The sequence below is a fragment of the Triticum aestivum genome, chromosome 5A, assembly GCF_018294505.1.
Source record: "Triticum aestivum cultivar Chinese Spring chromosome 5A, IWGSC CS RefSeq v2.1, whole genome shotgun sequence".
NCBI classification, from domain to species: Eukaryota; Viridiplantae; Streptophyta; class Magnoliopsida; order Poales; family Poaceae; genus Triticum; species Triticum aestivum.
This window is the reverse complement of record NC_057806.1, coordinates 573,361,549-573,374,602: the sequence shown is the minus strand read 5'-3', so window position 1 is coordinate 573,374,602 and position 13,054 is coordinate 573,361,549. Positions and strand designations below refer to the sequence as shown.

The 13,054-nt window shown below is 47.0% G+C and overlaps 2 protein-coding genes across 2 annotated transcripts; both read right to left on the bottom strand.

Annotated features, from left to right (window-relative positions):
• Positions 1 to 6,938: 6,938 nt before the first annotated feature.
• Positions 6,939 to 10,187, bottom strand: LOC123104897 (uncharacterized). The gene is made up of 3 exons (XM_044526834.1): positions 9,749 to 10,187; positions 7,561 to 7,668; positions 6,939 to 7,454 (listed from the first exon to the last, which is right to left on the bottom strand). Exons 1-3 carry the CDS (start codon positions 10,043 to 10,045, stop codon positions 7,140 to 7,142), a joined length of 720 nt encoding a protein of 239 aa, XP_044382769.1. The 5' UTR covers positions 10,046 to 10,187; the 3' UTR covers positions 6,939 to 7,139.
• Positions 10,188 to 12,168: 1,981 nt separating this feature from the next.
• On the bottom strand, positions 12,169 to 12,782 carry LOC123107767 (uncharacterized). The gene has a single exon (XM_044529688.1). The coding sequence runs from the start codon at positions 12,676 to 12,678 to the stop codon at positions 12,349 to 12,351; it is 330 nt and encodes a 109-aa protein (XP_044385623.1). The 5' UTR covers positions 12,679 to 12,782; the 3' UTR covers positions 12,169 to 12,348.
• Positions 12,783 to 13,054: the final 272 nt, after the last annotated feature.

The following is a 13,054-nucleotide window of genomic DNA, read 5'->3' as shown; positions in this document are numbered from 1 at the left end:
CGGAGGCGCTCATTCCCTCGGTTGGAATTGGTAGCGATGGGGGCACGCTTTCGCCCTCATTATTCCCCCCCTTTATCTTCCTTTGAGGGCTCCGGGCAAGGTGCTAGCTCGAGCATCTTTTCCAGTACCGGATTGTCCAAACCCTCAGGAAGGGGGGCCGAACACCGAATCATCTTCGCCTTTTTTAGCCAGTCCTGGTCAAAGAGCAATTTCTCAGAATGACATCATGATAAATGAAAGACGGTGTGTTCGGCTAGAGGATTACTTACTTGGTCGGCGGTGCGGTTGCTGCTCACGTCCTCGGTAGTATCCGGACACTCTATTTGGGGTCCGAAGAATGATTTATACATCTCCTTGTGCGTCAGGCTGAGGAAATTTTGAATAGTGTGCGGTCCTTCTGGGTTGAACTCTCACATGCGGAGGGGCCGGCGTTTGCAAGGCTGGACTCGATGAACCAGCATGACTTGCACCACCGTAACCAGACTGAAATCTCCTTCGAAGAGATCTTGAATACGGCTCTGCAATATAGGCACGTCCTTGGCTGGACCCCAGCTCAGCCCTCTGTTGATCCATGACATCAGTTGTGGTGGAGGGCCCGAGCGGAAAGCAGGGGCAGCCACCCACTTGGCACTTCTGGGAGCTGTGATGTAAAACCACTCCCGTTGCCATAATCCGGGCACCTCTGGAAAGGAACCCTTTGGCCATGGAGCTCCAGCGATCTTGTTTATTAATGCGCCTCCGCACGCTACATGCTGCCCCTCGACCATTTTCGGCTTCACGTCAAAAGTCTTGAGCCACAGGCCGAAGTGAGGGGTAATGCGGAGGAAGGCCTCACATACGACAATAAATGCCGAGATGTGGAGAAAGGAGTCCGGGGCTAGATCGTGGAAATCTAGCCCGTAATAGAACATCAAACCCCTAACGAAGGGATCCAGAGTAAGGCCTAGACCTCGGAGGAAGTGGGAGACGAACACAACATTCTCATTGGGTTCAGGAGTAGGGACGACCTGCCCTCGGGCAGGCAGCCGATGCGAAACCTCGGCGGTCAGGTATCTGGCCTCCCTCAACTTCTTGATATCCTCTTCCGTAATGGAGGAGGGCATCCACCGGCCTTGAAGGCTAGATCCGGACATGATTGAAGGTCCGAAGCACCTGACCTGGGCTTTGGGTGTTGGAACTCGAGGCGGGGGAAGGATTCGATTGAGCACGGGAGGAAAAAAAAGTAAAAGCCTTGTCCCTTTACAAAGAGGGTGAATATCAAGCGTCCTCCTAGTGGCCGTTTGGGACTTGCCTAAAATCTAGGAGTCCTAGGCACGATTGGGTTACCCATGACCGTATTGATGATAATCCCGTAACTAGGGGAACATGATCTCTGCTTTGACAAGACGTGTCAAAAAACCGCCTCACGTTATGGGCAGGGCTGGTTAAAGAAAAATGGTTCAAATAATCACCGGGCCATGGCTTAATGTCATGTTGCCAAAACAAGTCAGCAGATTAGATTTGTGGAAATATTATTCTCTCTACGGTGGTATGTGGAACTTATTTTGCAGGGTCGGGCACTATCCTTGTATTCAAATTCTTCCATGGTGTATTCGGAGGAGGAACCCGCCTTGTAATGCCGAAGACAATACTGCGCGTCGGACTCATCGTCATTGAAGCCTGGTTCAGGGGCTACTGAGGGAGTCCTGGATTAGGGGGTCTCTGGACAGCCGGACTATATCCTTTGGCCGGACTGTTAGACTATGAAGATACAAGATTGAAGACTTTGTCTCGTGTCTGGATGGGACTCTACTTGGCGTGGAAGGCAAGCTAGGCAATACGGATATGTATATCTCCTCCTTTGTAACCGACCTTGTGTAACCCTAACCCTCTCCGGTGTCTATATAAACCGGAGGGTTTTGGTCCGTAGGACAACATACAATCATACCATAGGCTAGCTTCTAGGGTTTAGCCTCTCCGATCTCGTGGTAGATCAACTCTTGTAATACTCATATCATCAAGAATAAATCAAGCAGGACGTAGGCTTTTACCTCCATCAAGAGGGCCCGAACCTAGGTAAAACATCATGTTCCATGCCTCCTGTTACCATCCGCCTTAGACGCACAGTTCGGGACCCCCTACCCGAGATCCGCCGTTTTTGACACCGACAATGATGCTGACCGTTGCCTTGCAAAGATGCACGAAGGTGGACAAAACGACATGGAGTTGGGCTTCAAATTTACCGGCTCCACTATACATTCGGCCAAGACATCGGAATTTTTTTTGAAGATGAGATGCCCAGCCCGACCTTGAAGAACTATGAGGGCACCGCCTACGCCGACACCGGGTTAGGAACCTTGTGCCCATTGCTGGGGGGCACCTCACCCACATGGAAGGAGACGATAGCCCTTGCCCCTTGAATTGCCGCAGGGTGGCCTCATTCAAATCATATTTGCACCACCCATCTCGGTCAGCGCGGCAGGGACTCATCTCTGACTACGAGGAGAAGCGGCGACTGAAGAAGAAGGGGGACTAGAGTGGTACAACTTTGTTGGCCTACTAGTGCTTGCTACCTGTACTATCCCCTCCCTCGAGGGTGGGGCAAGGGGACATAAGAACGTTTGAGAGCATTCACTTGGCACGACAATTGAGGCGACTTCCGCATTTAGGGGACACGATATTTCGCTACCACTCAAATTTTAAGGTAGTCGTAATCCCATCTAGGGACATGGACCCTAGCTCACATCTTTTCTGGGCACTAGGAACCCTGATCGTCTTGGGTCGAGGTTTCGTCACGGGTATGGTTGTCCATCTGATCGAATAAGATCATGATTTCAGGGAGGACTCGAAAACTTTGGTGACTGATGTGGCACCACGACCCTTTAGGGAGCTAATAGAAAGGGCTCTCGAGAGGGACGGGCTAGACACTAGGCATCCTCCCCTTAGACAAAATGAGTCCCATGTTGTTGGTGTAAATCCTAGCAGACCCTTTGGTAGCGTATCACGACTAGCCGGAAAGCCCGGCGGGGAAACAAGAGACTGGTTTACCCAAGTTGAGGCGCTCACGGTGAAGGTAAAACCCTACTCCTGCTCTTATGTATTGATTGGAAGGGGTACAAATTACAGAGGGGATCGTTATGATCGTAGGCATAGCAAAGGGTGAAGATTGTGTCCATCATCTAGCCTGGACCCCGACTTATAAACGATGTCGGGGATCTAGGGTTTACAGGATCTTAGTCAATTATGGCGGTTGGAGGAGTCCAACATCGATCTGGCCTCCTTGTCTTGCATGGAAAGGATGTCGGTTTCCTTCTTCTGAATGGCCAAAGTTCGGGCCGGGTTCTGGGGCGTACGCCATCCTGGGGGTCATGAGTTAGCCTGATGGGTCGTCTTCCGGTACCAGGAGGCACCCCTAGGCCGTGGCACCATCACACGTGGCCACGTAGAATTTGAGTACTGGTGAGGGGCTTGTCAATGAGTAAGGTTACCCACTCAAAAGGAACTGATATGACCAACCCTGACTGACACATCACCATGTGTGTCTAAGGGCTCCCGTCTTGCACCATGCAGTGCCCGAGTAGACACTCATGAGATGAGTGGCCGGGTGTGGGATTTCAGGGATTATGTGGTTAAGGGAGATATGTTCCTCTTAACTGTAAGATTGTCTAACTGTATCCGATCTAACCAGAGAGTATCCCTAACGAACCGCCTTTGGCCTCATATAAGAGGAGGCCCTAGAGGAGAGAAGCAGGGGGTCTAGCTCAAAGATAATAAACTTGAAAATATACTCCTAGTAATCGTCACGATCATCAATAAAAAGACGTAGGATTTTTACCGATCCTAGGGCCTGAACCTCGGTAAAATCACTGTGTATGTTCATCCGCTAGCTAGTTCCCTTCAGGCACCACCCTCCCTCTCCTTCAATCGAGTTATAAAAGATTGATCCACCATTATTCATCGACACTAAGGGAAATAGATAATATCTTTTTTGGATTTTCTTGACCGTTGTGACAATAAAGGGTCACTGTAAAATGATGACTGACATCAAGTCGCACCCATTTGTCTGGATAAGAACAACTTAAAATTCCACGAGATAGTACAAACTCCTAGTGTCATCAAACCATTAGTAGCCACCACATTAGTACTTTGAATTTTATGCAACTTCTTTCTATATGACAATTGAAGCACTCGTCAGATAAACACTTCTGCGCTGAGCAGTTGCCACTTTATCAGTACATAAAAGACCAAAAGAAAGCACTTCATGTCTTCAAATACGCCAAGCCCCATATTTAGTGCCTTCTTTTGATCAGACAAAATAAACAACACTTGCATTGCATAGTGGAAAAGCTAGCAGACAGAATCCTTTTAACTGAAGAGATTCAGTATCAGCAATCTTTGGAACAGAATCCTGTTCGTGTTAGCTTTCTTTTGATGACCACCATTAGTGGTGGTGGTTTTGCATAACGCAAGTTGCGTGCATCTTATCTGCTTTTGGTTTCTATAGAACTCCTGCTAGGTCACACTAGGTTAAGGTCTAATGAAGTGCGATCTTCATTGGAAACTACATATATATTTGTGCAGTTCAACTAATTATCAATGGTCCAGATGTACTTTTAGGGCATCCATAAATAATGCACAATGGAATAAGGCTCAAATTTTGACTTGTGTACTTTGGCGCTAATTATTTTGTTTCTTCCTGTCATTCTAGCAAAATATATATGATTTAGAATGAAAGAACGGTGCTCAGTTGCTGCATTTGAAAACTATAGAGCAGTTGTCTTCTCCTCAAGGATTGAATTGGATGTATTGTAGTTAATTAGCTACTTGTGAATCCCCGCACAAACAATTAGCAACTTGAGAATTGTTAAAGCGGGGAACACTAACACTGAGAATCAGAGTTAACAACAACTGTGCGCATATTATGGAACTCATATTCAATGGGTACACTCGGAGATCCTCGACTTAATTAGAGACCCATACAAAATAGTGGAAGCTGAGTGATATTATTCACAATTCTATCAACTTGAACACATGTTTTGCATATATATGCAAGTCGAAGGAACATCTCTCTCTTCAGTAAATGGAAATTTGATTCGTGGGAATGTTCAGAAGAAACATCTAATGCAAGTATTTCCTGATAAAACAACATGGTAGTAGGATTATTTTCTGGATTTGGAGTGTGGCTCCACGACAAGAAAATTGGTCAACCCAAAACCACGGCTCGTCCTTTTGTTGATAAATTTCCTGCAAATATCAGTGTAAATACTCCATCCATTTCCCAGTATGGTTGAATTTCTGTCTTAATTTTGAAAGTCACTTTCCACTGGAGTAATTTTAATAGTTAGCCACACACAAGAGAAAACCAAGAGTGTGTTGTCCACACCCTTAAAAATATTCCAAGGACCTATCCCTAACACGTTGTGTCAAGCATCAAGTGCCTTGTACTTAATAAAAGAACCAAATGGGCTACTAGTCAAATCCCATTTGATCAGCAAAACAAGAGAAGTTCTACCATACTGTAAAAAGAAAATACTGATTAATCCAGCCACTTGCACCAGTTAGTTCAACCATGCAGTCAGCAACCATAAAAGAAACACAGCACAAACTCTTATTGGAACTCCAACTCTGCTCAGCTCTTAGTGAAACCATCTTTCCCCATGCTGCACTGAAAAATCTTTTTAACAGTGGTGCTGCCCTGTCCTGCCCTAATGATGAGTGGCCACCACTCATTTTTCCCCCTGCCTGACATCACCATGCACCACCTTATCCTCTCCCTGTTTATTTAGCTTTCAGCACCCCTCCTATAGCCTAGCCATCTTGTCCTTTGCAACCAGTATTTTTTTTCATTCTTTGGCACTAGAAAAGATGATTTGCCAATGCAGTGCAGAACACACTCAGATTCTAGCAAGAGCAAGAGGTTGGGCTCGGAGTTCAGACAGCTTTTACCGCTTGTTCCATAACCGCAGCAGTAGTTATCTTCAGGTGCTCTCTCAGGTCCCAACTCAGCTGCTGCAAAAGGTTTGATGAGGGCCTCTAGTGCTGCACCTGTGCCTTCACAGTGCCCTCTTGTAGTACATTCGAAAACTTAGGCATCTCTGCTGCTTTTGGATGGATGACACAACACAAAGTTGAATCCCCTTAGAGCTTTAGTGAGCTGTGCGCTTGCTAGGCACATCTTTTTCCATGTCACAAGAGGTCTTTACTTGCAGTTTTCTGTTTTCGCAAAAAAAAAAAGAGTTCTTTAGTTGCAGATTTCTGTTTTCGCAGCGCCAAAAAAAGAGTTCTTTAGCTGCAGGTGGTTTCTTTATTGGTGCGGTGTGGTCACATCGCCATTTGGCAAAGAAGCCAAGGAAACATAGCTATCTCCTGCCTGTTTCTTATCAGGCCGATGCTGTCCGCATGACTGTGATGCATCAGCTAACGTCCGAACAGCCTTGCCAATTCTGCGTGTGCATTTTCCATGAAACCAACGGGTGGAGGTAACGACTGCTTCCTGCGTCATGCACACAGTAATGGCAATGGACGTTTGGAACAAGAATATTCAGGTCAACAGCTCAGGATCCCCCTTTCAGGATGCTCCAAATTTGTCGACAGAGTTTTGCCCGGTCCGCCTGTTGCCACAAGGGAGACAGAGATACAGCTCCCCTTCTCTCCCTTGGATTCCTCACCTCATTCGCCTTCCGGGAAAATAAAATAAAAGAGTGGACCTGCGACCTAGTAGTAGTATTCAGGACGTGAACTACACAGAAATATAGACATAAACAACCCAGCAGACCAATTTTTCTGTATCATCGAGAAATAGTCGTACCCAGCTGAGCAAAATATATACAAAGATGCGCGAGCTGTTGATATCGACGCGCATTCTGATCGGGCATGACGACGTTTCTTCAGTACGGCACACGACGCCATCGACAGCGAACGATCTGTCCGTCCCATGATTTGAATTTCAATGCAAAGAGTGATACAAAGAATATACTCGCATAAAATGACTCGCAATAGGTTGTACATACATGCATATCGATGAGCTTTGATTTTCCACACGAGCTAGATCAGTTTGCGTACAATCAGCTGCAGGGGCAGGCAAACCTAGAGCTCCCCTTGAGTACAGCGACAGGCAGTGGCAGGAGAGTGCTATGGACAAACGGTCGTTCCAGGAGAGCCTAGAAGAACTTGTTGAACTGGCCGCTCAGGGACCCCTTCACGTTTGAGTACAGCCCGTAGAGCGAGTACTGCTGCAGGTTCGACACCTCGTACCACGAGTTGAGGACCGACTCGTGCTTGTCCGTGCCCGAGAAGGCCAGCTGGATGCCGATGCTGCAGTCCATGGATCCCTGGTTATTGCTCTTGCATATGTTTGTTCTGATGGCGCAGGTTTGCTTGCCCAGGCAGATGAAGTTTGGCTTCCCTGTGCAGGCACCGCACCCATCCTTTTTCCAGTGCAGGTTCTGAAGCTTGCCTTTGTTGAATTCAAGAACCTAGATATAAATCAACAACATAGAGCAGCAACATTCAGAATTCGCTTGGTTAAAAGTTTACGGATGATGGCAACAACGGTACATCTCTGTGGTCCCACTCCCATACCAGGGTGAAGCTGGACACTGTAACTGAGGAATTGGAGACAAAGACTGGTTGAGATCTGGCTGCATACTTCCTACCAGCAAATGCTACCATGTACCCACCAGCTGAGGCCTACAAAATGCAAAGACCTTTGGTCATACAAATTTGTATACACACGACAAAAATGACTGAACATTATCTAGTGAGAACTAGTCAGCCATGACACAATATAAATTCAGGTTATTACACAGGTAAAAAAGAGCAGAATTTCTCAGAGTTATACCGCCCTATTGTAAGTTGGGACAAACTATACTTCTTCATCTATTGTAGCCGGAGACGATCAAGTCTCAACCAATACCAACTACCATGGAGTTTTCAGAATTAGGGGGATGGGAATAGTTGAGATGGAAACTAAACAACGAATGTGCTAGTCCTGAAAGTTCAGTATCCACAGATGGTGAAACAGTCATGAAAAGAATACTATGATTTGAGAGGATAATGGGCTACCATATTCCATAGCTGCTGAAGAGGTGGCTGATGGAGTGCGATACTTTTATGGACAGTGAATTAACAAAATGCTACTACAGGTTCCACCATGGTTTATCGAAACACACAAAGCTCCATTTTCAGTTGATAGGGTTAGAGGTACAAATATCACCTGGCCAAGTTCTTGTCACTAAAAAAGACAGCAGTAATGCCCAAACAAAGAAAACACAGTAATCATAAATTAATAAGAACTGGCCAAATTGCATCATCCAGAAACCTTTGGCAATTTGACACTTGACACCCTCCGTCCCTTCCCTCGACAAGTCGACTTTCACACTGCTGGAAACCAGCAAGTAATACTGGCACATGTCTGGTTCACGACCAAATTTAACCATACCAAACTATCACAGCAACCATACTGGCCACATAGCAACATGTTAGCACCAAGCCAGCCAGGCCCCTTGCTCTTTGATATACCTAGTTATCTGTCGGTATAACTTGTATAAAATAGCAAACCTTTTTCTTTGTTTGAGTTCAGGAGGCAGGAAGTTCAGAGGGGATATTCAACACAATATAAATGATGGTTCGTTTCTAGCATTCTAAATGGATGGCTGGACAATGAATCACAAAATAATCCTTCAAAACTCTCATAATGCTGTCTCCTTAAGGCAATAACCATGCTGTCTCTAAAATGTAAATGCAGTCAGATATCAAAAAAGAATTCATTAGTGAAGTGTGGTGTCGCTGAAGTTCACAACAATGAGATTTAGGTTTCATATCACAGACGCACATGTTTTTGTGTTCACCAATGGTATCAATTACCATGGCAATGTATTCGGTGAGTGTTTGTTTTTCTGTTTAAGCAACGATTCAACATGAAAAATTTCCCTTTTATAGGAGGCATTCCTTCATTTGCCAAACATCTTCTTGGAGTTTCAAGTTCAAATTCAGGTTGCGTTGGGAGAGAATAATTTGCTGGTGAAAGTGAATTCATCCATTCATATTCTTTTTCATGTTATACTAGCTTGTAAGATGACAGAGGTTTCTCATTTCTTTTCTTTCAACACAAATTGTATTTGAAGTTGAAATTTCAGAGATGCTTGATGAAATAAGAATTACCGCTTCAAATGTTAGAACCTTTCATGAATTCGCCTTGAGCCGACATCATTTGCATTTTCTTTACCACGACTGGGCTTTCACCATATATGCTCCCATATAAGGCTACTATTCCAGCACCAAAAAAGAACACACACAGTGCTAACCCTACCATTGTTCATAGAGGAAAACTGTGGGGTTATGAAAACTTCCCTCACGCGACAACTATTTTCCAATCCCCCAACATGCTGACATATTGTGAAGGCATCGGTCCATGTTAGCTTCAATCTTTCCCTTTGTCACAATGCAGAGTTAGGAAGACGATCTTGCGTACAGGCAAACTAGCCGAGCAGCATCGTCACCCTATGGCTGTGACTAGATCAATAAATTGCGCAGAAAGCCCACGGATCATACCAACCAACGCTAATTCCATCCAGCAAAGGCCAAAACAGATGGTGCTGGCGCATCACAGCAGCATTGGCAACAACCCCAACCGACCCTCACATACTCCCGCATTTCCACAAGCACTTGGAGCGCAGGGAGGATCTAGCGAATCCAAGTTACCCCGAGCAAATGTAGAGAAACCGAAGCATCGAGGACGGAACGGAGAAGGAGGGGAGATCGCGCTTACGGGGCTGAAGCCGGTGGTGGTGTTGACGGTGAGGAGGGAGATCTCGTCGATCTTGGGGCGGAAGAGGGAGAGCTGGGAGAGCTGGGTGAGGCGGCGGTCGCAGGGGGAGAGCTGGGTGGAGCCGGAGTAGAAGGCGCCGCTGGCGGCGAAGGCGAGGCCGAAGGTGAAGCCGTCCCCGCGCTGGATCTTGGTGTCGGTGCAGGGGTCGTAGACGCGGTTGGTGTCCCCCGCGGCGGCCAGGGAGGCGGCGAAGGCGAGCGCCAGAGCCAGCAGCAGCGGCGCGGAAGCGGCGGCCATGGCGGCGAGATTCGTGGCAAGGGAGCCTCGGAGGCGGAGAGGGGCGGCACAGCTTACCGACTTTCAAACTCGGTTTTTTTGGAAGGGGAAAGCTGGCGAGAGCGGAGTTGAGGAAGGAGGAGAAGCTCGTGTCGTGGGTGACAGCGATGGAAGTGGGTGCGGGGAATAGTGTTTTTTTAGGGGTTGGGAATATTTTTTTTAGGGTTTTTTTAGACAATCACTTTATTGATCCGTCACATAATTTACACGGACGAAATGAAGATCCAGGGGTGACCCAACCAAACATGGCGACCAAGCCTTAGTTTTAGTTAATGCTTTGCTAGATTGTGAGCTTCGACATTTCAAGTTCTTAAATTTATGAATAAAATTACACGATGTAAAACTAGTAAAGTGCTCTAGAATTTCATGTATGATAGCCCCATAACCTGCCCCGGTTCTCCTCTTGATATCATCTAGGTATCACCACTGAGCAATATGAGGCCACCTGTATGAGGAGAAGAATAGTTTTTTTTTAGGTGGGGATGAAAACCTGGCCACATGGGCTGGCCTGGCTGTAAAAGGGCCGGGCACGGCATGGGAATCGGCCCAGCATGGCAGTTATAAAGGCCGGCCTGGCCCGGCATGGCTCCGGGTTGGCCCGTGTTACTTTTCAGCCTTTTGTTCCTTTTGTTTTAAAGTACTTAGAAAAAACTAAAAAAATAAGTTTTTTTTAAATAAGAGAAGATGTAGAACAAACCTAAGATTTAAGAAAAAAATTGAAAACAATAAGAGAAAAAAGTTGGAAAACATAAAATTTAAGGAAAAAGAAAAAAATTGAAAACAATAAGAGAAAAAAGTGTTGGACGGGCCGCATCGGACCGTGTCATACCGGCTTGCAATAAAAAAGGGACGTGCCATGCCCGACGACATTAAGACTTCGCTTTCGAGATCGGCCTTGTTTCGTGGTGGGTCGAAGGCCGGGTAAGGCCCTTTTTAATCGTGTGCCGTGTCGGGCTGAACTTTTGCATGGGCTTTGGAATTTTTGGCATGGGCAACATGACATGAGCCGCATATATAAAGCCTGGTGCATGTCAGAAAAAGGAAGCATACAAATTACAAATCACCCCTAAGATCCATCCCAATGGAGTCATATCCCCTGAACTCAATTTTGATATAATTTCAAATTCATAAAATCGTATAAATCATCCCCTTGAGTGGTTTTGAAGATGACATGTCAAATATTAAACGGTTTTGACCGAGGTTTAGGACATTGACTCACTATCTCTTTTCCCCAAGTAGGTGTCCAGTTTCGTGCCACCGCCCGTGATCAGTCGTCTCCTCGGATCCCAATCCATGTCTAGGTGCTCCGTCGCCCCTCCTTCTATATCCATGACAAAGGAATTGACAAGGGACACGAGGAATCGGCACCTACAACTCCTCCTTCCCCGCCTCTGGCAGAGCTCAAAGCATTGTCGCGACGCAGCCTCCTCCTTCGACAATCCATGCTTCTCCTACGCTCTCTCAACTGAGATGAACCGGTGAACGACGGCAAGGGAGGTCATGGCTTGCGGCCACCTCGCCCCATACGACACGGCGCTCAAATCCGGCATGCACTCGAGAAGAAAGGATGACATCTGCTTATGAGAGTACAGTTACTCGTTGCACTCCTCGCGTGCATTCCTCGCGTGTCCGTTGGCCCACATATGTGGCAGGGGAGCTCCTACTATGCGGCTGACCTAGTGATGTGTGTCAATGCGACCATGGTCGCGCTGGTACATGTTTTCATTGCCACTGTATTGTATACGCCCGCCATTGCGCTGCCTACCCTTAAGCCTACACCGCCCGAGCCTTCATCTTGCTTGACGGTCTTACCTCGGACACCGTTGGCTGGTGGAATGAGGTTGTGGGAACGATGATGGCGCTAGCCTCCCCCCGCGCGCAAAAAAGAGTGGTCAAAACCACATAAAATTTGGCACTTTAGCTTCTAAACGACTCGAGGGTATGATTTATATGGTTTCATATATTTGAGAGTACTAAATTTAAGTTAAAGGGGGGTATGGCTTCATCGCGGTGGATGTTGGTGGTGATTTGTGATTTCTATACTTCTTTCCATGTTAGAAAATTTCTTCATTCAATTAAAACTAAGGAAGGCCGTGAGAAGTGGCGCTAAAGAAACTGTAACAAAACTGGTATGCGTTTCTAACGGCAGATAATAACTTGTCTCGCGGGAGGATGCCATGAGAAGTGGCGCTACTAATTTACTGACCATCTAGGCCTCTAGAAATTACGTTACATCCTAAGAATCACACACCAAGTAAAAAAGTTCACGATGAAAAAGAGCAACCAATTAACATAAGCTCCATCTCCAGGTCAACGTCCACGCCTGCACCATCGGATCCCCCGTCCCGCAGCCTGGCAGCCGGAGACGACAGCTCGCCGCCCGCCGGCATCTCCGTGAGCAGCTGCGTGACCATGCGGCGGAGGCTGACGGACCTCGCCGGGCGACGGAAGCTGCTGAGGCTCCTGGCGCCGGAGAAGACGTCGGAGGACTGGGACAGGATGAGGTACACCAGCGCCTGCACCAGGACGAACACCGCGAACTTGAACAGCGCCTCGCTGCAGCTGGCCAGGTCAAGATCCATGGCCGACCTCATCCTTTCTACGACGAACCGGATCGGGGAGCCTGCAGATGAGTGAGTGGAGGTCGTCGGCTGAAGGGTTCTCGAGACGAGCTTCGATCTGGAGTAACAGAGTAAGTACTAACTGCTTTGGAGTGATGAGTGAGGGAGGGCGTGGCTAGCTATTTAAAGATGGTGCCCGGACCCTTTGACTTTGTCGAGGGGTTAAGCGATCCATGGTGTAGATCCAGCCGGTGCATGCATTGTGTTGTTACATTGGTTGAGATTGAAATGGTCTTCTGCTTCTGCATGAATGAACTAAGTTTAGGGTTCCTATCGGTTGGCTTCTTGGTCAACTCTTTGGTTTCCCGCGTCGGCAGACCAGGACTGCGGATGGTTTGGGCTGTTTTTT